Below are 24,527 nucleotides of genomic sequence, written 5' to 3'. Positions count from 1 at the left end.
AAGGCATGAATGCAGAGTTAGCTGGAGTGAAGTGGCAAACAAAGTTAAGGGATAGATCCATAGAGATGCAGTGACAGACGTTTAAAGGAATATCTCAAAATACACAGAACATTCCAATGAGAAAGAAAACTTCCAAGGGGAGAACCCACCATCCGTGGTTAACTAAAAATATTAAAGACAGTATCAAACTTAAAGAGAAAGCATATAATTGTGCAAAGATGGGTGGCAGGTCAGAAGATTGGACAGAATATAAATAACTGCAAAGAATGACAAAGAGGTTTATAAGGAGGAAAAAATTAAAGTACGAGAGAAATGCTAGCTGGAAATATAAAGACGGATAGTAAGAGTTTCTATAGATATTTAAATAAGAATAGAGTTAACATTAGTCCTATAGAAAGGGAGCCTGGGAAGTTAATAGTAGGAAGTCAGGAGATGGTACGAATTGAACAGGTATTTTGCATCAGTTTTCACCGTAGAGGATACGAGTAACATCCCAGAAACAGCTGCAAATCAGGAAATGGAAGGGAGGGAGGAACTCAGGAAAATTACAATCACCAGAGAAGCGGAGCAAATTGTTGGAGCTGAGGGCTGACAAATCCCCGGGTCCTGATGGACTTCATCCTAGGGCCTTGAAAGAAGTGACTAGTGAAATCATTGATGTGTTAGTTTTAATTCTCCAAAGCTCCCGGTGGACATATGGTACTTCAATTTCCAGAAGGCATTTTATAAGATGCTACCTCAATGGTTATTGTAGAAAATAAAAGCTCATGATGCAGGGGGTAATATATTGGCATGTGTAGAAGATTGGCTAGCTAACAGGAATCAGAGGGTAGCCATAATGGGTCTTTTTCTGGTTGACAGGATGTAACAAGTGGTGTGCCACAGGGATCAGTCCTGGGGCCTCAACTTTCTACAATTTATATAAATGACTTGGATGAAGGGACTGAAGGAATGGTAGCTAAATTTGCTGACGACACAAAGATAGGTAGGAAAGTAAATTGTGAAGGGGACATAAGGAGGCTACAAAGTGACATAGATAGGTTAAGTGAGTGGGCAAAGACCTGGCAAATGGTGTATAATGTGGACAAATGTGAAATTGTCCATTTTGGCAGGAAGAATAAAAATGAAGCATATTAGCTAAATGGTGAGAGATTGCAGAGCTCTGAGGTTCATAGGATCTGGGTGTCCTAGTGCGTGAATCACAAAAGGCTGGTATGCAGGTACAGCAAGTAATTAAGAAAGCTAATAGAATGTTATTGAATACAAAAGAAGGGAAGTAATGCTTCAGCTGTGCAGGGCACTGGTGAGACCACATCTGGAGACTGTATACAGTATTGGTCTTCTTATTTAAAGAAAGATGTAAATGCATTAAAAGTTCAGAGAAGGTTTACTAGGTTAATACCAGGAATGGGCTTATGAGGAAAGGCTGGACAGGTTGGGCTTGTAACCACTGGAGTTTAGAAGAGTAAGAGGTGATTTGATCAAAACCTTTTAGATCCTGAGGGGTCTTGACGGAGTGGATGTGGAAAGGATGTTTCCTCTTGTGGGAGAATCTAGAACTAGGGGTCACTGTTTAAAAATAAAGGGTCACTCATTTAAGACAGCGATGAGGAGAATTTTTTTCTCTCAAAGGGTCATGAGTCTTTGGAACTCTCTTCCTGAAAAGGCAGTGGAAGCAGAGTCTTTGAATATTTTTAAGGTAAAGCTAGATAGATTCTTGATGAACAAGGGGGTAAAAGGTTATTGGAGGTAGGTGGGAGGTTGCAATCAGATCAGCCATGACCTTATTGAATGGCGTAGCGGGCATGAAGGGCCAAGTGGCCTACTGCTGCTCCTAGTTCGTATGTATGTTCGTAGATTATGCTTCAGCTCCACAGGGCATTGGTGAGACCACATCTGGACTGCTGTGTACAGTATTGGTCCCCTTATTTAAGGAAAGATCACAGAATCACAGTGCAGAAGAGGCCCTTCGGCCCATCGAGTCTGCACCGACACGTGAGAAACACCTGACCTACCTACCTAATCCCATTTACCAGCACTTGGCCCATAGCCTTGAATGTTCTGACGTGCCAAGTGCTCATCCAGGTACTTTTTAAAGGGTGTGAGGCAACCCGCCTCCACCACCCTCCGGGGAATGTATTCCAGACCATCACCACCCTCTGGGTAAAAATGTTTTTCCTCACATCCCCCCTAAACCTCCTGCCCCTCACCTTGAACTTATGCCCCTTCATGACTGACCCTTCAACTAAGGGGAACAGCTGCTCCCTATCCACCCTGTCCATGCCCCTCATAATCTTGTACATCTCGATCAGGTCGCCCCTCAGTCTTCTCTGCTCCAACGAAAACAACCCAAGTCTATCCAATCTCTCTTCATAACTTAAATGTTTCATCCCAGGCAACATCCTGGTGAATCTCTTGGAAGCAGTTCAGAGGAGGTTTACTAAACTAATACCTGGATTGTATGAGTGTTATGAGGAAAGGCTGGACAGAATCTGCTTGTATCTGCTGGAGTTTAGCAGAGTAAGAGGCAACTTAATTGAAGCACAGGATCTTGAGGGGCCTTGACGGGGTCGATGTAGAGAGGAATTCTTCTCTTGTGGGAGAATCTAGTGCAAGGGAACACTGTTTAAAAGTAAGAGGTCGCCATTTAGGACAGGGATGAGGAGAACATGTTTCTCTGAGGGTTGTGGGTCTTTGGAACTCTCTTGGAAGCAGGGTCTTTGAATATTTTTAAGGCAGAGGTGGATATATTCTTGATAAGCAAGGGGTGAACAGTTGTTGGCGTAGGCAGGAATGTGGAATTGAGGTTACAGTCAGATCAGCCGTGATCTTGTTGAGTGACGGAGCAGGCTCAAAGGGCCGAGTGGCCTACTCCTGCTCCCAATTCGTATGTTCATATGTGCCGGGTGAGGCCTCCTGGCTAAAGAAGAGGGCAAGAGGCAAAGGAGACTGAAGAGCTCAATGTCGTGCTGAGCGCAAAATTCATTGAGGTGGGGGCATGAGGCCTTCACTAAGGGCAGATCATTCAGAGTCAGAGAGGGGAATGTCTGAGGGTATCGTGAACTCGTGGCAAGAGGCGCGATTAGAAGTACTAAGCAAACAAATGGGACCAAAGGCTGAAAGGTCCCTTGGACCTGAAAGCCTGCATCCTAATGTCTTAACAGAAATGACTGCAAAGATAGCGGATACATTGGCTGTAATCTTCCAAAATTCCCTAGATTCTGGAATGGTCCCAGTGGATTGAAAAGCCCTAGACGTGTAATGCCTCAATTCAAGAAAGGAGGGGGACAGAAAGCAGGAAACAATAGGCCAGTTAGCCTAACATCTGTCACTGGGAAAATGCTGGAATCCATTATTAACAGAGCAGCAGCAGGACATTTAGAAAATCATAATACAATCAGGCAGAGTCAACATGGCTTTGTGAAAGGGCAGTCATGTTTGACAATTTTATCAGAGTTCTTTGAGAATATAACGAGTAGGCATGGTATATTTGGATTTCCAAAAAGGCATTTGACAAGGTGCCACATAAAAGGTTACTACACAAGCTAAGCTCATGGTGTTGGGGATGTTTTATTAGCATGGATTAAGAATTAGCTAACTAACAGGAAACAGAGTCAGGATAAATGGATCATTTTCAGATTAGCAAAATGTAACCACCAGTTGGGGGTGGGGGTGGAAGGTGCACAGGGATCAGTGCTGGGACCTCAACTATTTACGATATTCTAATGACTTAAATGAAGGAACCGAGCGTATTGTAGCCAGATTTGTTGACAATACATAGGTAGGTGGGAAAGCAAGTTGTGAGGGGGACACAGAGTCTGCAAAGAGCTGTAGATAGGTTAAGTGTCTGGGCAAAAATCTGGCAAATGGAATTTCATGTGGAAAAATGTGAGGTTATCCACTTTGGTAGGAAGAAATGTAAAGCTAAATATTACTTAAAAAGAGAGACAGTCAGACTACAGAATGCTGTGGTACAGAGGGACCTGGGTGTCCTCGTAGGTGAAATACAGAAAGTTAGCAGGCAAGCACAGCAAGTAATTAGGAAGACAAATGGGGATTGTTGACCTTTACCGCATGGGAGATGGAGTATAAAAGTAGGGAAGTCTTGCTACAACTGTACAGGGCATTGGCGAGATCACACCTAAAGTATGTTTTAGTCTCCTTATTTAAGGAGAGATATATTTTTATTGGAGGCAGTTCAGAGAACATTTAATAGGTTGATTCCTGGGATGAAGAGGTTATCTTTGAGGAAAGTTTGGGCATATACTCATTGGAGTTTAGAAGAATGTGAGGGAACCTTATTAAAACATAAGTGATTCTGAGGGGGGCTGGACAGAGTAGATGCTGGGAGGATTTTTCCCCTCATGGGGGGAATCTAGAACTAGGGGGTATAGTTTCAGAATAAGGGGTGGCCATTGCCCTTGGAGCAGAGAAGCTGAAGGGGAAATTTAATAGGCGTTCAAAATTACAAAGGTTTTCGATAAAAGTTGATTTAGAGAAACTTTCCACTGGCACCTGGTGGCTGCCTTCCATTTCATAAAACAATAGTTTGCGCTGTGATGGTCATCTCTGTGTTAAGCATCGCCTGCTGTGGCTTAGGAGCTCCACTCTGGCATTGCAGCCTCTGCCACATTTGCTGAAGAGGAGGACAGTGGGCTGAGAAGGTGAATCATTCACTGGCCTGTTTTCTCTGGGGCTTTCCTCAGCCAGCTGAGCTCCTTGTTTCTGTTTACCTCTTCCAACGCCTTTCCAAACAGTCAGTCTCCAGAGGAACGTCCATGAGCGACTGTCTCCCAGTTGTCAGTATCGTAAGATCATAAGAAATAAGAGCAGGAGTAGGCCATTCGGCTCCTGGAGCCTGTTCCACCATTTGATAAGTTCATGGCTGATCTGATTGTGGCCTCAACTCCACTATCCTGCCTGTCTCCCATAACCCTTGACTCTCTTGTCGATCAAAAATCTGTCTAACTCAGCATTGAATATATTCAGTGACCCAGCCTCCACTGCTCTCCGGGCAAGAAAATTCCAGACTAACGACCTGCTGAGAGAAGAAATTCCTCCTCATCTGCAGGCACAGATTTGCAAAGAAATTGCACTTATCTACGAGGGTTTTATTGTAGTTCATCCCCCATCATGACAAAATTCCGCAAAATGGGATTAAGCTGATCCATGACCACCTCAGCGAAGAAGAGGAAGAAGTGATGGAGTCTGTGAGAATCACCAGGAACAGGTCAACAACATGTCCCCAAGTGTAATCCCAACAAAACCAGATTACATAATCAAACTGCAAAACAAGCAGCCATTCAGTCCCTTGTGTCTCTGTCAGCTCTATGAACGAGCCATCCAATTAGTACCCTCCTCCTCTCCTCTTTCCCCATCTCCCTGTAAATTTTCCCCTTCAAGTATTTATCCAATTACCCAATTTGAAAGTTCCTAATGAATTCCACCGCCCTTTTAGCAGAGCCTTCCAGATCACAATAACTCGCTGTGTTAAGAATATGTTTCCTTATCTCCACCCAACTCACCACCCCCCGCACCCCCCCACCCCCCCCTCCGCCCCCCACTCCCCACCCCACACCCTGGTTCATTTAGCAATCGCCTTCAATCTGTGTCCCCTCTGGTTCCTGACCTGTTTTGCTTTCTTTCTCACCCTCTCTTGTCTTCCTTTGCCTCCGTGTCCCTCTTCCTCCTTGTTCTCCCTCTGTCTTTCTCCCCATCTCTCTCGCTCTCTCTGTCTCTGCATCCTCCTTTGTCTTCCTCCCCCTCTGTGTCTTTTTTCCTCTCTCTCTCCCTCCTCTGGCTCTCTGTCCTTCTCTCTCTGTCACTCTGCTATCTTTCAGATCTCGCACCGATTCCCAACCTCGTAAATTTGTCTCTTACTGTCTCTCTGTCTGTCTCTCCCTCTCTCTCTACCTCTATCTCTGTCAATATAATGTCAATATCCGCCATCTTCATATTCACTTGCAGGTGTCCTTTTAGCGGGCATATGGACGCCTAGGAGGTTGTGACCCAGTGGCCAATTGAACGTACAGAATGTCTTTGGGTATACTGCTGCCATCTATACAATAGACATGTACAAAGCCAGTGTACACCATTGGCAAGGAGTGTATGCTGATGGAATTATCATGTTCTAGGATCTCTGAGTTGGTGATCTTGTCCTGCCAGGAGATGCTAAGGATATGTCTGAGATAACAAAGGTGTAAACTGTTCCTTTTCTCCTGCCTATTTTGTCCCAATCTCACACTATTAGGAGTGTACTGAGGACGCAGGCCTGGAGACTCGCGGTTTAATTAAGGATGAAATTAGTACAATAGAGAGAGAGAGAGAGAGATCAAGATGTACAATTTGGGTAGAGATAAGGAATAGTAAAAGTAGTAAGTCACTTGTGGGAGTAGTTTATAGGGCCACTAACAGTAACCACACTGTATGTCGGGGTATACAGGATGGGGGCTTTTGAGGAAGGTAAGGCGATAATCATGGATGATTTTAATCCATATATAGATTGGGTGTATCAGATTGGAAAAGGTAGCCTGGAAGATGAGTTCATAGTGTGTTTTAGGGACAATTTCTCAGAGCAGCACGTGCTACAGCTAACCAGAGAGCAGGCTATACAAAACCTGGTAATGTGCAATGAGATGGGATTAATTAATGACCTTATAGTAAAAGTGCTCTTGGTAGCAGTGATCATAACATGATTGATTTTCGCATTCAGTTCAAGAGAGAGAATGGTGGGTCTAAGACTTAAGGGAATTATGAGGGTATGAAGACAAAGTTGGCTAAAGTGAACTGGGAAATTAGGTTAAGGATAAGTCAGTAGAGATGCAGTTGCAGACATTTAAGGAGATATTTTGTAAGACTCAGCAAAGATGCATTCGAGTGAGAAAGAAAGACTCTAGGGGGAGGATGTATCACCGTGGCTAACTAAGGATTTAAGGATAGCATCAGATTGAAAGAAAAAACATACAATTCCACACAAAGATTAGTGGCGGGTTAGAAGATTGGACAGGATATAAAAAGCAGCAAAGAATGGCTAAAAAATAATAAGGGAGAAATTAGAGAATGAGGGAATGTTAGCTAGAAATATAAAAACAGATAGTAAGAGTTTCTACAGGTAATTAAAAAAGGAAAAGAGTTGGTCCTTTATAGAGTGAGTCTTGGGAATTAATAATGGAAAATAAGGAAATAGTGGATGAATTGAACAGATATTTTGCATCTGTCTTCACTGTAGAGAATACAAATAACATCCCAGAAATAAGTGTGAATCAGGAGGTGAAAGGGGGGGATGAACTTAAAACAATTACAATCAACAGGGAAAGACAGCAGAGAAAATTATTAGAACTAAAGTCCCCAGATACTGATGGACTTCATCCTAACGTCTTTGAAAAAGTAGCTGCTAGATAGTAAGTTTTAATTTTCCAAAATTGCCTAGATTCTGGACAGGTCCCATCAGATTGAAAAATAGCAAATGTAACTCCTCTATTCAAAAAAGGAGGAAGACAGAAACCAGGAAACTACAGGCCAGTTATCTTAATGTCTGTCATAGGGAAATGTTGGAATCTGTTATTATGGATGTTATAGTGGGGCACGTAGAAAATCTCAATGTGATCAGGCAGCATCAACATGGGTTTGTGAAATGGAAATCATGTTTAACTAATTTATTAGAGTTCTTTGAGGAAGTAACAAGCAATGTGGATAAGGGGGAACCTGTGGATGTGATGTACTTAGATTTCCAGAAGGCATTTGACAAGGTGCCACATCAAAGGTTACTACGCAAAATAAGAACTCAGTGTAGGGGGTATCTTACTAACCTGGATAGAGGATTGGTTAGCTAACAGAGAGAAGGCATAAATGGAACCTTTTGGGTTGGCAAGATGTAATGAGTGGACTGACACAGGAATCAGTGCTGGGGCCTCAACAATTTACAATCTAAATTAATGACTTGGATGAAGGGACAAAATGCTCAATTTGCTGATGACACAAAGATAGGTAAGAAAGTAAGTTGTGAAGAGGACATAAGGAGTCTGCAAAGGGATATAGATAAGTTGAGTGAGTGCCCAGAAATTTGGCAGATGGAGTATTAGTGGGAAAATGTGAACTTGTCAACTTTGAAGAATTAAAAGCAGCATATTATTTAAATGGGGGAAGATTGCAGAACTCTGAGGTACAGAAGGATTTGGGTATCCTCGTGCATGAATCACAAAATGTTAGTATGCAGGTACAGCAAGTTATTAGGAAGGCAAATGGAATGTTGTCACTTAATGCAAGGGGAATGGAATAAAAAGGTAGGGATGTTTTGCTATAGTTGCAGAGGGTATTGGTAAGACCACATGTAGAGGACTGTGTACACTTTTGGTTTCCTTATTTAAGAAAATACATAATTTTGTTAGAAGCAATTCAGAGAAGGTTCACTTGACTGATTCCTGGAATGAGGGGGTTATCCTATGAGGAAAGGTTGGACAGGTTGGGCCTGTATCCATTGGAGTTCAAAAGAATGAGAGGCGACCTTATTGAAACATATAAGATCCTGATAGGACTTGACAGGGTGGATGCTGAAAGGATGTTTCCCCATGTAGGAGACACCAGAACTAGGGGACACAGTTTAAAAGTAGGGGGTCTCCCATTTAATACAGAGATGAGGAGATTTTTTTTTCTTTCAGAGGGTCATGAGTTTATGGAACTCTTTTCCTCAGAGAGCAGTGTAGACAAGGGAATCAAAGGGTATAGGGGTTAGGAAGAAAGGTGGAGTTGGGGCCACAATCAGATCAGCCATGATCTTATTGAATGGTGGAGCAGGCATGTGGGGCCGAATGGCCTACTCCTCCTAATTCGTATGTTCGTAGGAAGTTTGGTGTTCTCACTCAGGTTGCTGTTGTTCCACACTCTCTAACTCAGCTTGGACATAACAGTTGCAGATATAGCAGTATGTGTGTTGATTTCGGCATCAAGTAACAGATCGCGGTTGATTGTAGAGCCTAGATATGTGAAGCTATCAACAACCTCCAGCTTCACATTGTTAATGTTGATAGACGGCGGTATGGCAATATCCTGGACCATGACATTTGTCTTCCTGATGCTGAGAGAGTCTGTCCATTTACCACTGCAGGTGTTCCTCAGTGTGGAACTTTAGTGTGGCATCATCATGGTGGAGCAACTCTGACGAGGACTTGGCGTAGTTTTGTCTTCGATCTTAGGTGAGCAAAGCTGAACAGCTTTCCACCAATTCTGGCATGTAAATAGGCACCCTCTGTACTTGGTCTGAAGGCATAAACAGCAAGCAAAGAGATTTTGCCAGAGTGTCGGTGCCAGAACACAACCCTGATTGACCCCACTGTGGATCTCAAAGGGTTCCAATGCTGCCCATTCATGGCTGACCTTACCCATTACGTTGTCATAGAAAGAGGAGATCAGATTGAGTAACCTCAGTAGGCAGCCAATTTTCTCCCATCAGTTAAATAGATTGTCTCTGCACATGCGATCAAATGCTTTGGTGAGATCAATGAAGGCAATATATAGTGGTCTCTTTTGTTCACATTTCTTTTGCAGCCGCCAGAGAAGATCATATCAATTGTAGATCTTCCAGTTCTGAAACCACACTGGGATTCTGGCAGGAGCGTTCAGCCAGGATCTGCAGCCTGACAAGGGCAACACAGGCAAATACCTTTCCCACAATGCTCAGCAGGGAGATGCCTCAATAGCTGTTGCAATTGCTGCAGTCGACCTTGTCCTTGTACAGGGTCACAATCTCTGCATCACGCATATCCTGAGGCACTGCTCACTCCCTCTAGCAGAGAGAGAGAGAGAAGTTTGTGCAGCTGCTGCAGAAGTTTCCATTTCCCTTGCTTGAAAAGTTCAGGCAGTATGGCACCAACACCTGGAGCTTTGCCCATGGCAAGCGAGTTAATAGCTTTGCTATTGTGGATTCAATATGCAGCTTTGTCATGAAGGGCAGGCTTTCTAGGGCGTCTAGAGCTTCCTCAGTGTCAGTGTTCTTCCTAGAGTACAACTCATGGTAATGTCCCACCCACCTTTTCAACTGTTTATTGCAGTGAGTGATGACCTCCCCTGCCTTTCTTTTCTTTGCTGGTGGACCTGAGGCCTTTTTTATCCTTTCATACATGCCCTTGACATTCCGTGTGTCGAAGGCCACCTGGATGTTCTGGCAGAGTTGTAACCAGTAGTCGCACTGCCTAGTCTGCTAACTTTACTTCAAGCGGCATTCAGAATTTCCTTGCTTGGATTTCTTTTACGATTAGTGAGAGCGGACCGCTTGGCTTCAGTGACAGGTTCCATCACTATGATGCTAGCCTCAAAACAGTCAGCATTTCTCCACTTTTGCTTCCTGAGAGTGCGGTATTGTAAATGGTGTCTCAAAGTATGTTTATTTCACTTCTGCTCTGTGTGGGAATGCCAGAAAGTGCCTGTTCAATTGAATTGTGGAACTGTTGGCTTTTATCTAGTGCACACCAGGGAATGATCTGTATCACAGTCAGCAACGTGGTAACTATGTGTTTTGAGAAGGATGTTCAGAGACTTATGTCTGGTGATGATCAGATCCAGCTAGTGCCAGTGCCTCCAGGACACCTTGTGGCATAGTTTGTTCTGAAATGTCTTAGTTACACAAAGCATATGGTAGCAGCAAAGCTTAAGTAGACGCTATTGGTTCTCATTTATCTTTCCAAGGCTATGATGTCCAAGGCAGGAGGGCCATGTCTCATGGCCCGTGCGCACTTGTGTTGAAAACCTCCTGTAGGTAAAGATGTGTTGACTTTGGAATTCTGCTGCTCGCAGTGTCATGCTCCTCATGGAACTGGTCTTTTGCCTCTGTAATGGAGTACAGCATTGGACACAATGGTCCCTCCCACTGTCAGAGACTTCCCGTGGCACCTATTCTCTACACTAATCAAGTTGGGTTTATCACTCGTAACTGCTGTCTCCAGTGTTGTGTTAACACTCTGCAGCAAAACTAGAGCGTCCTCTTCAGGATGCAAGCCTGGGAAAAATGTATGGAGACCCTGAACTGTCCAAACGTCAAGGTCCCCGTCTCAACCTCCCCAGTTGAATCCAAAGGAATGGAAGTCACTATGTTTGGCACCGGTTTGGTTGCAGGAGTTGCTGCAAAGATATATTTAGACATTAGTCCACCTTGGGCTCCACTCCATATTTTTTTGTCAGGGTTTGCTCCCTTTGCCTGGGGCTGCAAGTAACCCAGATTCTCTGTGTCACCATAGGGAGGCGCTGCTGAGGACTGATGGACAGGCTGTGTACTGACAGGGAACGTTTTTAAGCTCACCTTTTCACATTGCTGTTGGCCATTGATGTGGGCTGAAAATGAAAAGCAAGATAGCACACAAAAGCAGAAAGCATGCTAACTCGTTCCACACACACTAGATGCATCACATCAACTTACTGGACAAACGCAGGATGAGTCAGTAACCAGAGGGCACAGATTTAAGGTAATTCGTAAAAGAAATGGGGGAAAAAATTAGGAGAAATTTTATTAAACAGCAAGTTATGATTTGGAATGCATTCCCTGAAAAGGTGGTGGAAGGAGATTCAGTAGTAACTATCAGAAGGAAATTAAATAAATTGCAGGGAAGGAGTGCCAAGCTATGGGGAAAAAGCTGAGGGGTTAGTTTTTGGGGGAGGGAGGGGGGTTGGGGAACGGATGAGCTTTTTAAAAGCCAGCACAGGCACTATGGACCAAAAGAGTCAAGAGATATTACTATGATCTGTATGCAGTGACCTACGCACCCAAGATTGAGAGGAATTTCTTCTGATCTTCTTGAGTTTTTGGAATTCTCTACTGCAGAGAGCTGTGGAAGCAGGTCATTAATTCAGCCTGGAATATATTCAGACATTTTTGAACTAAGGGAGTCAAGGGTTATGGAGTACAGGCAGGAAAGTGGAGTTGAGGCTGTGATCTTACTGAATAATACAGCAGGCTCAAAAAGGTTGTATGGGCCTGGTATTTTCTTATTTCTTTCCTTATGATTTTCACGCCATTCATTAAGGATCACTAAATTGATCCCAGGTTGATAAATTTGCAGGGAGAGCAAAGCACTGATTTAGCCAATTCTATCATATAGATTTTTACATCTCTGTAATATTGCTGCTTAGCATAGTTCAAAAAAAGTACTAAACAACTTATCTGCTTTTAAAATTTATTTCGCAAAGCAATAATGCATACATTGAGGAAAATTTAACTGCGATCCATAGTGTCATAAGCTTATACAGCATGGGTTATATCATTTCTACTACATTCAACTGTGAAGCAACACAAAATGAAGGAATAGCAGCACAAAACTTAACTAATTTTGAAAGCATCAATATGTTCAAATCTGTCCGAGTTCACAATCAACAGTGCATTTGCCACCGTCAGCATGTAGTGCTTGGGAGGTTTGATTCCAGGAACAAGATGTGAAACATGGTGATCTTGTTGGCAACTCAAGGCACACTACAATGTTCAATGTTTAGTGCTTAGTTACACCTGCATACAGAAAGGTCTTGCATATGTTATGTCATGGGTGCACAAAATAAGTTTAAGTTGTAATGGTGCAGGATTTGAACACCTATCAATTCAAAATGAGGGAGGAAAAAAAAACTAGCCACACCACACATCTGCTGGTACCTCCTTGCTGCAGCTTCACTCTTGCCAGTTAAAAACGAAACCAAGCCACGTAAAACTTCTTCCAACTCTGCACTTATTTTTTTTTTTAAAAAACCCTTTACGGCAGCATCTTCCCAGGTTAAGTTTCTTGAATCATTAAAAGAACACTGTTCCACACCAGTCATTAAGTGTGTGTGTGTGTTTTTTTAAGTCCAAAACAAGCTGCAATGCTGTCATTTTCAAAGCATTTAGAACTGGAGATATGTACTCCACATTAACATCAGGTTCTGAGCACACAGATGAAGCTTCACATTTCATCCCTGTAGGTTTAAAAAAAAAGTTAGAAACTGTAGCACCATCAGCTCAGCCAAGTGATCACAACAATAAAATAAAAAGTGGTTGCGTTTTATTTAGCAGATTCTGCTACAGGTACAGTGTCTCAAAACCAGCAACCTCAGGACTGAGGCCGTGCTGGATTTCAGGTCAATCGGGTCAAGGGTCACTCAGAGCATGCGAATAGACCAGCACACAAGCGAAGGAGATAATTAGTCAAGAGCCACACCGGACCAATGCTAGCTGAATTGTCCAGCTAAGATTTTTCTATTTTATGCAATTAAAATTGATGCATGACACATTTTAAAAACGTTCAGTTCTCAGTCAGCTCTTGGTTTTGGACAGCCTGATGAGACACTGTACTGTAGTCATTGTTCTTGGAGCAGAGATGCTGAAGGGGAGATATAATAAGTGTTCAAAAATTACAAAGGCTTTCAATACAAGTTGATTTAGAAAAGCTTTACACTGGCAGGAGGGTCAGTAACCAGAGGACACAGAATAAAAGTTAAGGAACCAGAGGAAAATGAGGAGAAATTTTATTAAACAGCATTCCCTGAAAAGGTGGTGGAAAGAGATTCAACATCAACTCTCGTAAGGGAATTGAATAAATAATTGAAGAGAAGAATTGCCAGGCTATGGGGAAAGAGCTCAGGTGAGGGGTGGAATTAACTGGAAAGCTCTAAAAGCCAGCATTGGCATGATAGACAGAAGATTGTATTTTACCTCCACATAGTTTTCACTCTGCATTGCACTCACCCCACTGGATGAAAATGTTTACCTATAAAGAAGCTGGTTCCAAAATAGAAGTCAATCAATCTTAGTGGTCCTAGAATCTTCCATCTTAAATGTACTCATGAACTCACTCCACATGGATATGGGTCAGGGGACATGGGGGCTCTGAAATAAGTTACTAACTCATGCAGTGTGCGCAGATTTACTGCACTCACTGATACCTGGAATGAATGGATTGTCTTATGAGGAAGTGTTAGACAGACTGGCCTTGTTGGAATTCAGAAGAGTGATGGGTGACTTGATTGAAGTATAAAAGATCCTGAACAGTATTTACAAGGTGGGCATGGAAAGGATGTTTCCTCTTGTGGGTTAGTCCACAACCAGGGGACAGTGTTTTAAAATTAGGGGGTGCCCTTTTAGGATAAAGATGAGAATTTTTCTCTCTTGAGGGTTGTGCAACTGGATCTCTCTGCCTCAGAAGGTGGTGGAGGCAGGGTCATTGAATATTTTTAAGGCGGAAGTAGATTGATTCCCTTGTCTAACCAGAATCTAAGGTTATCGGGGGTAGAAGGGAATGTGGAATTCGAAACACAAACATAACAGCCATAATTTTAATGAACAGCGGAGAAGGCTCCACATAAGGGTCTGAACGGCCTACTTCTGCTCTTATTTCATATGCTAATAAGTGATCAAAAGGGATCAGATAAGGTGAATGTTACACACAGGAGGATGGGTCACTGTGAGCTCACCTCAACCTTCCAGGACCATAGAGGAATTTCTCAGTTTATTTACCTTCAATTTATTGCCTTCTTCAAAAGATTGTGTGGTAGCAAGGGGAGGCAGATGGTGGAGGGTGACTGCACAGAAATTGCACTGTAGCAGTTTACACATGTGTAATGGATCAGTTTGTTCTTCACCTATACTTCTTTGGGTTAAAGCGAAGTCCACCTGGATTCAATTCTGGGGTGTGGGGAGTATGGAACATATAGATGAGACATTGAATCATACCTTACCTAACAAACAGAACTTTAAATCGAGATCTTTCAAGAAGCAACAGAAAGGGCTGATACAGGGTTGCTGTGGATATGAACTCTCAAAAGGCATGTGATGAAATATCACATTAGACTTTTTAGCATAATTGATGTTTGTGGGATTAAAGGACAGACAGCACAGAGTAGTGGTAAACACTTGTTTTTCAAGCTGGATGGAAGTATAAAAGTAGTGCTCCAAAGGGGGTCAGCCTTAGCATCTCTTTTTAACATATATCAAAGACATGGACTTGGGTATATGGGGCATAATTTCAAAGTTTGCAGAGAATATAAAACTCAAATGTAAACAATGAGGACAGAAGCAGACTTTAGGACAGACCGGTAAAATGGGCACATGGTAAATGAAATTTAAATACAAATGTGAAGTGATACTTTTCCACATGAAGAATGTGAAGAAGCACAATTGCTAAGGAAGTGCAAGGTCAGAGATCTGGTGTGTATGCACACAAATCTTTTGATGGTGGCAGGATAAGTTGGGAAGGCTGTTAAAACAGCATATGGGATCCTTGGCCTGGCCTTAATACACACATAGGACTTAGGAGCAGGAGTAAACCATTCAGCTCTTCGAGCCTGCTTAACCATTCGATATGATCATGACTGATCTGATTGTGGTCTCAACTCCACTTGCCTGCCCCCTATAACCCTCGACTCCCTGGTCGATCGAAAATCTAACTCAATCCTGAATAAATCCAGTGGCCCAGCCTCCACTGTTTTCTGAGGAACAGAATTCCATGGACTAATGACCCTCAGGAAAAAAAATCATTTCAGTCTTAAAAGGGAAATTTTATTTTTAAACTGTGTCCCCTAATTCTAGTCACCACCACATGAGGAAATATCTACCTGGTACCTCATCCTATCAAATCTCCTCAGGATTTTGTTTCAATAAGATCACCTCTCATTCTTCTAAGCTCCAACAGGTAAAGGCCCCAGCTTGTTCAACCTCTCTTCATAAGTCCTTCATCCCAGGAATAAGTCCAATGAACCTTCTCTGAACTGCTTCTAACACAGACTACAAAAACAAGCAAGTTAAGCTAAACCTTAAAACACTAGTTAGGCCTCAGCTTGATTATTGTGTTCAACTCTGGGCAAAATACTTTAGGAGGTATCATGACCTTGGAGAGGGCTTACTAGAATGATAGCAGTTATGAGGGACTTCAGTTATGTGGAGACTGGAGAAGCTGGGATTCTTCTCCTTAGAGCAATGAAGTGAATAAATCTGTTGCAATTTTAGATGATGGAACCTGGTGAGAGCGTAGCGGTTCTTTGCGTTGATGTGGTAGGTGACTCAGGCATGCTTTGCTCATCCTCACTACCTTTTCGATATTGTTAATCCCTGGCCAATACACAGTTTCCCTTGCCAGACATCTCATCTGCTCTATGCTCATATGTCCCCTGGTTTGACAATATGTCCTGGCAAAGAACTTAAGGTAAAAGCACCTGCTTTCGTTTGGAAATCATGCCTCTTGAAATACCTAGTTCATCTCTGTACGGCCAAAATATCTCCAGATGTCTGACAAATCTTGTATTGTATCAGACCAACCTTCTAGAATAACTCTTCATATTGCCTTCAGTCGTGGATCATTCGCTGTTTCTCTCAAAACTCAGATCGATATTAAGTACACCTTCTACTTTGATGATTCTATGCTGGCTACTTGTGGGTCCAGCAAAGCATCCAGTTTTTACCCCCCAGGATTTGGTAACCTGCTCTGTGACTGAAGTAACCATTTTGCTACCCAGTTTGTAGCAGACTTCAAAGTCGTACCCATGTATCCCTGCACCCTACAGTCTGGTTCAGTGGCTTACGCCAAATCATTTCTAATGGTTTGTGGTCAGTTTCCACAATGAACTGTTCACCAAGTAGGTACGTGTGGAATTTAGTGATACTGAATACCAGAGCAAATGTCTTGCACTCCATATTCAAATAATTAGATTGCATTTGCAATAGACTTTAAGCCAAATGCAATTAGTTTTCCACCTTGCATAATGCATGCTCCTAACCCTAGAGATACATCAACCTCCAAGGCTGTCTTTTCTTGGATCATAGTTTTGTAAAACACATATCTCTTCTGACAAAGCCTGTTAAGTGACACAAACATTTTGATGGTCATCCTGCCATATATATGGAACATCCTTCCTTCAAAGCGCTCAAAGTGATGATGCTCTATTGGCAAAGTCTGGCAGGTATGACACTAAGTTGAATAATCAAAGGCATCGCTGCAAGTCCCCTCTGTCCTGGGGTGAGGATGAATCCCAGAATTTGAATAAATAAGAGCCAAAAAAAAAACAAAAATCCGACCTACATTCACCAGGCGTTTCTTGCTGTTGAAGATGAGACCCTCATGACAAGCCGCTGCTATTGCAGTGTAAAATTTTGGGCATGCTATTTGGTTTTGCCCATCATATCATCGGCAATGCATACACATCCAGGGACCTTTTCTGTAATTCTGGCTATATGCTGCTGGAACAGATTCTGACTAATGAATAAACCAAAAGGTAATCTGTGGAAGCAGCATCTTCCAAATGGTGTCCTGAGATTAGTGATCGAGATCCCTCTGCCAAATCAGCCGACCAATACTTGCGTTTGGGGTTCAACTTGGAGAAAAATTTTGCTGTGAATTTAGGATTCAATTCTAATATTGGGATCTTGTGTGGACATCTTAAAAGTGGGATTTAAAAGGTTTTGGGTCCAAGCATACTGGGATTGTGCCACCTTTTTTCACAATGCATATGATAAAGCTGGGCCAGTTGGTGTGATGCGCATGACAGATAAGGCCATTACTCTCCATGTCAACCAACTCTCTCTTAAGCTTCTCCTGAAAATGCAGCATACACATTCTAAGCGGATCGATCGATGGGATTACATCTTCTGAAGTTCAGTAAAGCATCACCTCTGAAATTTCCTATAGCATCTAATCTGTCTGGGTATCTCTGTGGTAGGTCATGGACTGGCTCGACATTATTATTTTTGGCCTCTTCTGCTGCAATTGGCACATTGTGACCATACACAACATTGGTGATCTTGAGTGCGGTACATGTCAGTGATCCTACTACTGCTGGTCCATTCATGACCACCAGGTAGAATACTTGTGGTTTCCATGCAGATTTGCCATAGCTACATTTGAGATGACCCATTGTACACAGTTTGGCTGCTACAGGTTGTATCATTGACTCCCAATGGTCTAGGTACATATCCTTTGGGATTCTGACTGGTAAGATGTCTGTGCTCACCCATATCAGTGTGTGATTTGCGATGTGTGCGCTGAATCCCTAGAGTTGAGCTCTCCCGCAATGTGTGTGGGCATGCTGCTTAGTTAAGCAAGGGCTGTTGCACCTTAGGCCAAGTTCCTTCAAGGCACTTGAACAATTTGGTCACAATAGGAAATGAGGTTGAGCAAAACATTATTTCTAGTTTATAATATCACCAGCTCTTTTAAAATACAAGCCACAACCCATGTGTTGGACTATAATTTCATTATATCAAATCTCCTCTTTGCCATAACAGTCCATCTGCTCCAAATTAAAGGCTCAGGAATTGGCCCTGGGCAAATGATAGATAGTTTAATTCAGTCTGCTATTTAAGTGGAAATTTACATTGGACTTTGACTGTCAATTTGGGATAATATTGCAGAACAAACCAATTAACTGCATAAAGGCAGCATAACACCTGGCTCTCCTGCATTAAGGCCAATCAATAAAGGCTCTGTCAATACTCTCACTTGCTCATACATGAACCACATATATGAAGGTGCACATACTGAACCTCAATGTGATTCTCTTTCCTCCATTTATAGCAGGAATACATCTTACATTATCTTAATCCATGAATATAAATGCAATGCCCAAGTTAAGACCAATCTGTGCATTCCAGCCTTGTGCCAAATGGATACATGAATCATTGCAAAATACAATGTGTTTCAATTGTCAAGAGCTGGAAGTAGCACCACTGAAGGGAAAATTCAAAGTTAAAAAGGCAATCAGATTATGACCAATGTAAAGCGTTTCAAGGCAATATTTAGTGCATAACTGAATTATACTGCCTTGTTGACAGACAGCTTTTACAAAATCTTAAAATAGCTTTCTGGGTGATTTATCTCAAAATAAATACATATTTTGCTCATTATGAGGGACAGCTATGCTCCAGACATTTTATTTACGCATTTCTACATCTGCATTGATACTAACAGAGTAAAGCTCTATCTGATCTAGTCAAACTAGGTACTTCATCTCCAAGATCAGAAAAGCAATTAGGGCATTTCCCAGTATAACAATTCCCACATCCCATCTTCCCATAACCTCTTTAAATTAGAGGCAGATTTGATCAGCAAACTCCTGCCCACAAGGAGTTAGACTGAGTCTGGTTAAATTGATCCGAAGGACTGAATAGAATCTGGTTAAAGTGATCTGAGAGATCATAATAGTTGGCCATTCAGCCCATTAAGCCTGCTCCTGGAGAACTAGATCAAATTTGTCTAACGCAATCTCAGAGGAGAATCAAATCAAGACTTGGAAGAAATCGGAGTGGACAACTCAATTGAGACTGCTGCTGAATCCTTCACCCATACCTTTGTCAGCTCTAGGCTTCACTGTACCAATACTGTCCTGGCTGGCCTCTCGCATTCAAACCTCTGTAAACTTGGTCATTTAAAACTGCTGCCATCACCCATCCTCACTGACCTATATTGGCTCGGAGTCAAGACACAGATTTTAAAATTCTCATCCTCACTTTCAAATCCCTCCATGGCCCCACCCCTACTTATATCTGTAATCGGGGAGATGGTGGTGTAGTGGTAATGTCACTGAACTAGTAATCCAGAGACTCAGGCCAATATCCTGGGGACATGGGTTCAAATCTCACCATTGCAGCTGGTGGAATTTAAATTCCGTTAATAAGATGTGAAATTGGAAAATAGTCTCAGTATTGGCAACCATGAAACCATTGGCAATTGTAAATCCCATCTGGTTCACTAATGTCCTATAGGGAAGGAAATCTGCCATCCTTACCTGGTCTGGCCTATATGTGACTCCTTACTCAGCAATGTGGTCGACCCTTAATTGTCATCTGAAATGGCCTAGCAAGCCACTCAGGGATGGACAACAAATGCTGGCCTTGCCAGTAACACCCACATCCCATGAGAAAAAAGGAAAATTAATCTCCTTCTGCCCTACAATCTGCCTAGATTCTGCACTCTAACAATTCTGCCCTCTTAAAGAAATTCAATTTTAATTGCTCTACCACTGGTGGCTTTACCATCAGCTACAAAGCCCAAGCTCTGGAATTCCCCGCCAAAAACTCTCCAACCTCTATCATCTTTTAAGATGCACCTTAACCCTCCCTGGCCAATTTTTTGATTATCTGCCCCAATATCTCCTTGTGGTTCAATGCCAAATTTTGCTCTATTAATACTGCTCTGAAGCAACTTGGGATGTTTTATTGTATTTGTATATAGTGCCTTTAAGAAAACTGGGTCAACTGTGGTTAAATCTCAGCAGAACTAAATTGAGACTGAAGCCAGTTCTACAGGTGAGTTTAATTGTTGTGCGGGAAACATGTGTTTATGCTACAAATTCAATTTATAACAACACAGACTAGTTACTAGAGAAACTAAGATGGAGAAAATTATTTGAAAGTATATATACAAAGCAACTTGAAGGGGAAAAGCAATCATTCTTTTACAAAAGCAAAATACTGCAGATGTTGGAAATCTGAAATAGAAACAAAAAATTCTGAAAGAAGGTTTGAAGAAAGCTCTTTGACCTGAAACATTAACTCGGTTTCTCTCTCCACTAATGCTGCCAGACCTGCTGAGTATTTCCAGCATTTTGTTTATGAGCCACTATTCTTGGGCTTGTTTGATTTTCATGCTCAATTTGTTTGCAACATCCTTCAGTCACCAGAAGTTTATTTACTCATCCATTCCTTACAAACCCCTATCTCTTTGCTTGCAAACAGTAACAAATGACAAAGACCAATTTTGTATTTATTATAGTACTTAGTCATGCTTCTTGGCATTTGTGTTTCACAGTTATTTTTGAAGGGCAGTTACTTACAAATTCACTATGAGTTTGTGTAATTTCAACCAATTAGATGTGTGATAGAAAAATCTGCATACATTCATCAGTATGACAATAGAGTTTAATAGACGAAACAATAGATACTTGTACTTCCCCACTCCAGCACCAGCAGTGGCAAAATACTTTGAACTATCTCCCCTACATTTGTTTCCTCAAAGTGAAGCTCTTTGTTTAACACTTTTGATTTCGTACTGCTATGAGAGCTTGGCACAATCAATTCAAGTCCAGATATTGCTGTGGACAATACTGGGGGGCTATCAGTATAATCTGAAACTGTCTTAATGCAGATTGTTTTAAACTGCATCTTCTGAGCACTGCTGAAGAATTGTCAGTGAGAAAGGAAATGGAAGCATGAAAATATAAGGGTTAAGTAAACTAGTGTCAATGATTGGTTGATCATGACATGGTCATGTGGGTAGTACATAGATCTAGGGGTATATGAAGGAATTGCCTTAAGGGAGAAGGGTGGAACAGGAGCAAAGAACAATTTCAATATAGTTGTCTGGATTAAAACAATATCCATCCTTTGTACCTACTGCCTTGTTACAGTGTGTAACAAATTATAAATTAAAATTATTGATATCTTATTGGTTGTCTTGGTTGAACTGATCCACATCAGGGACCAACAATGCCTTGGTCACAATTCAGTAGTTGTGCTGAGTGAAACCAAAATTTGGGCTGAATAATGATCAATGTTTGAGGAGGTGGGGTGGGACCCATCGACATGACATGTTCTCCCAAGTCTTCCGAGCGGAAGCAGAACATGGCTCAACCAATGCAACCACCACCATGGCTTTGTAAACATGCCTTGTTTGTGCTGAACTCTGCTTCTGACCTAGCAATGAAACAATTCTTCAAGCCAGATGGCATGTTCCAAGAGCAGAGATGAATTGAACTCAAAATCTGGAGTCTAAGATTTCCATCCAATAAGCAAATCACAACTGTAGAGAAGAAATTGGATTTAGGTGTACACAACTTACTAAAAGCTAGTGCATTAGTACAAAAAGTAATCAAAGATTTAATGGAATGTTGGCCTTTATTTTGGCTAGAGTGCAAAGAGGAGTTTGTGCATCGGTTATGCAGAGGCTTGGTCAAACTCCACCTCAGTTCGGTTTTAGGCACAGCATTTCAAGAAAAATATACTGGCTTTGAGGGAATATAAGAGATTCACCAGAATTATACCTTGGCTTAAAGGATTAAATTGCAAGGACAGATTGCATGAATGAGTTTCAAAGATATAAATGAAGTATTTAAAATGATTAAGATAGATATGAAGGTACTACTTCCTCTGTTGAAGAATCCAGGACAAGGAGGCACAATCTTAAAATTAGAGCTAAACCAATTAGGAGTGAAATTAGGATTTTTCACATAAAGAAAGTGGAAAACTGGAACTTTTCCCAAAAGACTGAATTCTGGTCAACTGAACTAAATGCCAGAACAGGTTTGAGGGGCTGAATGGCTTATTCCTGTTTTGATGTACTGAAGCGCTGCATCTACAACAGGCTTCATGTGTGAAGGTCCTGTGAAACAATGATCGTTTGTAATGATCAGTATCATGATTATCGGTCATTTGGAACGACATGGCACTGGAAGCAAATTTACTGATGTCTGGCTGCACCTTCTGATGGGCTTCAACATAATAGCATACAAACTAACTGAAGAATTAATTATTGAAGAAACAAAGCAACACAGCTTGGGACTGGAGATGACTTAAACTTGGTAACTGGTACACATGCATGGCTCTTCAGAATCATTCCGATTTACATTCCCCTTCTCCCAAACGAGGCCATGTTTCTCTGCCACGTTGCAATTGTTTACTTTTGCCCAGTTGCTTCCCGCTCCATCTCCTACCTCTAGTATGAGAGAGACACTTTTACTTGTATCCAAATCTTGGTTATAGACAGAGTAAAGATAATAGGCTGAGAATTCTGCAGTGAATAACTCGTGTCCAAAGTCTCTAAAGACTCTCCACCGTTTACAATGCACAAGTTAGAAGGAATAATCCCTACTTGCCTGGACAACACAAACTCAACATCACAGGATAAAACAGCCCAGTTGATGGCACTCCATCCACCACCTTAAACATCATACACCATGGCAGCAATGAGAACTGTCTACAAGATGCGTTTTACAGCACCTTCCAAACTTTTGGCCCCTCTCACCTAGAAGGACAAGGGCACCAGGTATGTGGGAACACCACCGATAAGTTCCTCTCCAAGTCACATGTCATCCTGGTGAGAACATATACCACCACTCCATCATTCCTAGGTCAAAATCCTGGAACCCCCACCTAGTAAAATTGTGTAAGTACCTACACCAAACAGACTGCAATGGTTCAAGGCGACAGATCACCTCCACCTTCAAGGGATATGCAATAAGTGCTAGCCTTGGCAGCAATGCCCACGTCCCATGAACAAATATAAAAGGGCTTGGCTTTCAGACTGAAGAAACTTCACTGGTCACATTTAATAACTTTTCTCTCCCTCATTCAACTTCCCCCATCTCAATAAGGCAGGCAACAGTATCTGTTCCACACTTTTTAAGCTATGAATCCCAAAACCTCTCATGGCTGCATTTAGGGCTAAAGGCTGTGTCCATGCAGCTTGCTCAATCAGACCTACCACTCAGTCCAATACAGCTCAACTGACCACATACCAGAGCCCAGTTCCTCCTCTTACTTAAATATGGTTGCACAGTGACAAAACATTATATTCTACAAGCCCCCTCCAGTAACAGGATTGCCATCTTTCTTCCCCACCTCAAAGGGTTATCTTCCTCTCCACATTCTCTCTCATCTTTCCACCATCCAGCCTGCAGGATTAGCTCCTCCCTTGTTTGAGATATCTTTCTCTTTCCCAATCCTCTGTAGCATCTGTATTTTCTCTTCCGACACACACACTGCTATTCCTTCGTTGTCAATGGACCAAAATCTTCAAACTTCCTACCTAACAGCATTGTGGAAGTATCAACCCCCCAACCCATCCCCTTATAACCAACTATCATTGGCTTGCACGTTAGCTTCACATTCCTCATGGAAAAAAGCTGAGACAATATGCTGTGTAAGTGATTGAACACCTTCAGTTAAACATTATAATTTAATTAGGCAGCAAGTTATGAAACTGCTACATTCAAAATATACAATGAAACCCTAGCTTCCAAAGCAGTAGGCTAATGTAAAGGTCTATCTTTCCCTTCTAGCCCTCTTCCCATCTGCCTCCGTATACTTGAGCTGTTTAAAACAGATGTTCCAAAGCACACAACATTCATATTTTATTAATCCTAACCCTTACCCATACTTCTGGGGATAATAATTATCCAAATCAGTCCATTTATTAGATGGAATGGAGTTACAAAAAAAAAAAGCAAAAGCAGCAGCCAGGCAAATCACTGCAGCATGCTCCAATCCACACCACTTCACCTTGCTTCCGAGGAAGATTGTGTAGAGTCACTTCCACCTTGGCACTTGCTTTTCTTGATCTGTTAAAGGCACATAGATCACTCCCATCAGGGGTTTCATACTGATGCTGCCATTCGCTAGTTTGTCATGTTGCTCCAACATCTGGTTTCCGCCCGGAGGGCCTACTGGCAAAATCATCCTCCCACCTGGCTTCAACTGGTCTAGCAGCTGGAGGAGGAGAGCGAGAGAGAGGGCGAGGTGTAGAGGGCGAGGTGTAACAGCGAGAGAGGGCGAGGTGTAGAGAGCGAGGCAGGGCAAGACGTAGACAGAGACATAC

General features: G+C 42.1%; 1 protein-coding gene across 1 annotated transcript in view; it reads right to left on the bottom strand.

The window, feature by feature from the left end:
• Positions 1-12,144: 12,144 nt before the first annotated feature.
• pcmt (protein-L-isoaspartate (D-aspartate) O-methyltransferase) overlaps positions 12,145-24,527 on the bottom strand; it is a 40,402-nt gene continuing 28,019 nt past the window's right edge. Inside the window, exons 7-8 of the mRNA XM_078556635.1 lie at positions 24,212-24,418; positions 12,145-12,927 (exon numbers count right to left, since the gene is read on the bottom strand). Of these exons, the coding sequence (XP_078412761.1) occupies positions 24,239-24,418 (180 nt within the window). The 3' untranslated portion in view covers positions 12,145-12,927; positions 24,212-24,238. The remainder of the gene's footprint in view (positions 12,928-24,211; positions 24,419-24,527) is intronic.

Source organism: Cetorhinus maximus, chromosome 14, assembly GCF_964194155.1.
Source record: "Cetorhinus maximus chromosome 14, sCetMax3.hap1.1, whole genome shotgun sequence".
In the NCBI taxonomy this organism is placed as follows: Eukaryota; Metazoa; Chordata; class Chondrichthyes; order Lamniformes; family Cetorhinidae; genus Cetorhinus; species Cetorhinus maximus.
This window is presented reverse-complemented; position numbering and strand designations above follow the sequence as displayed.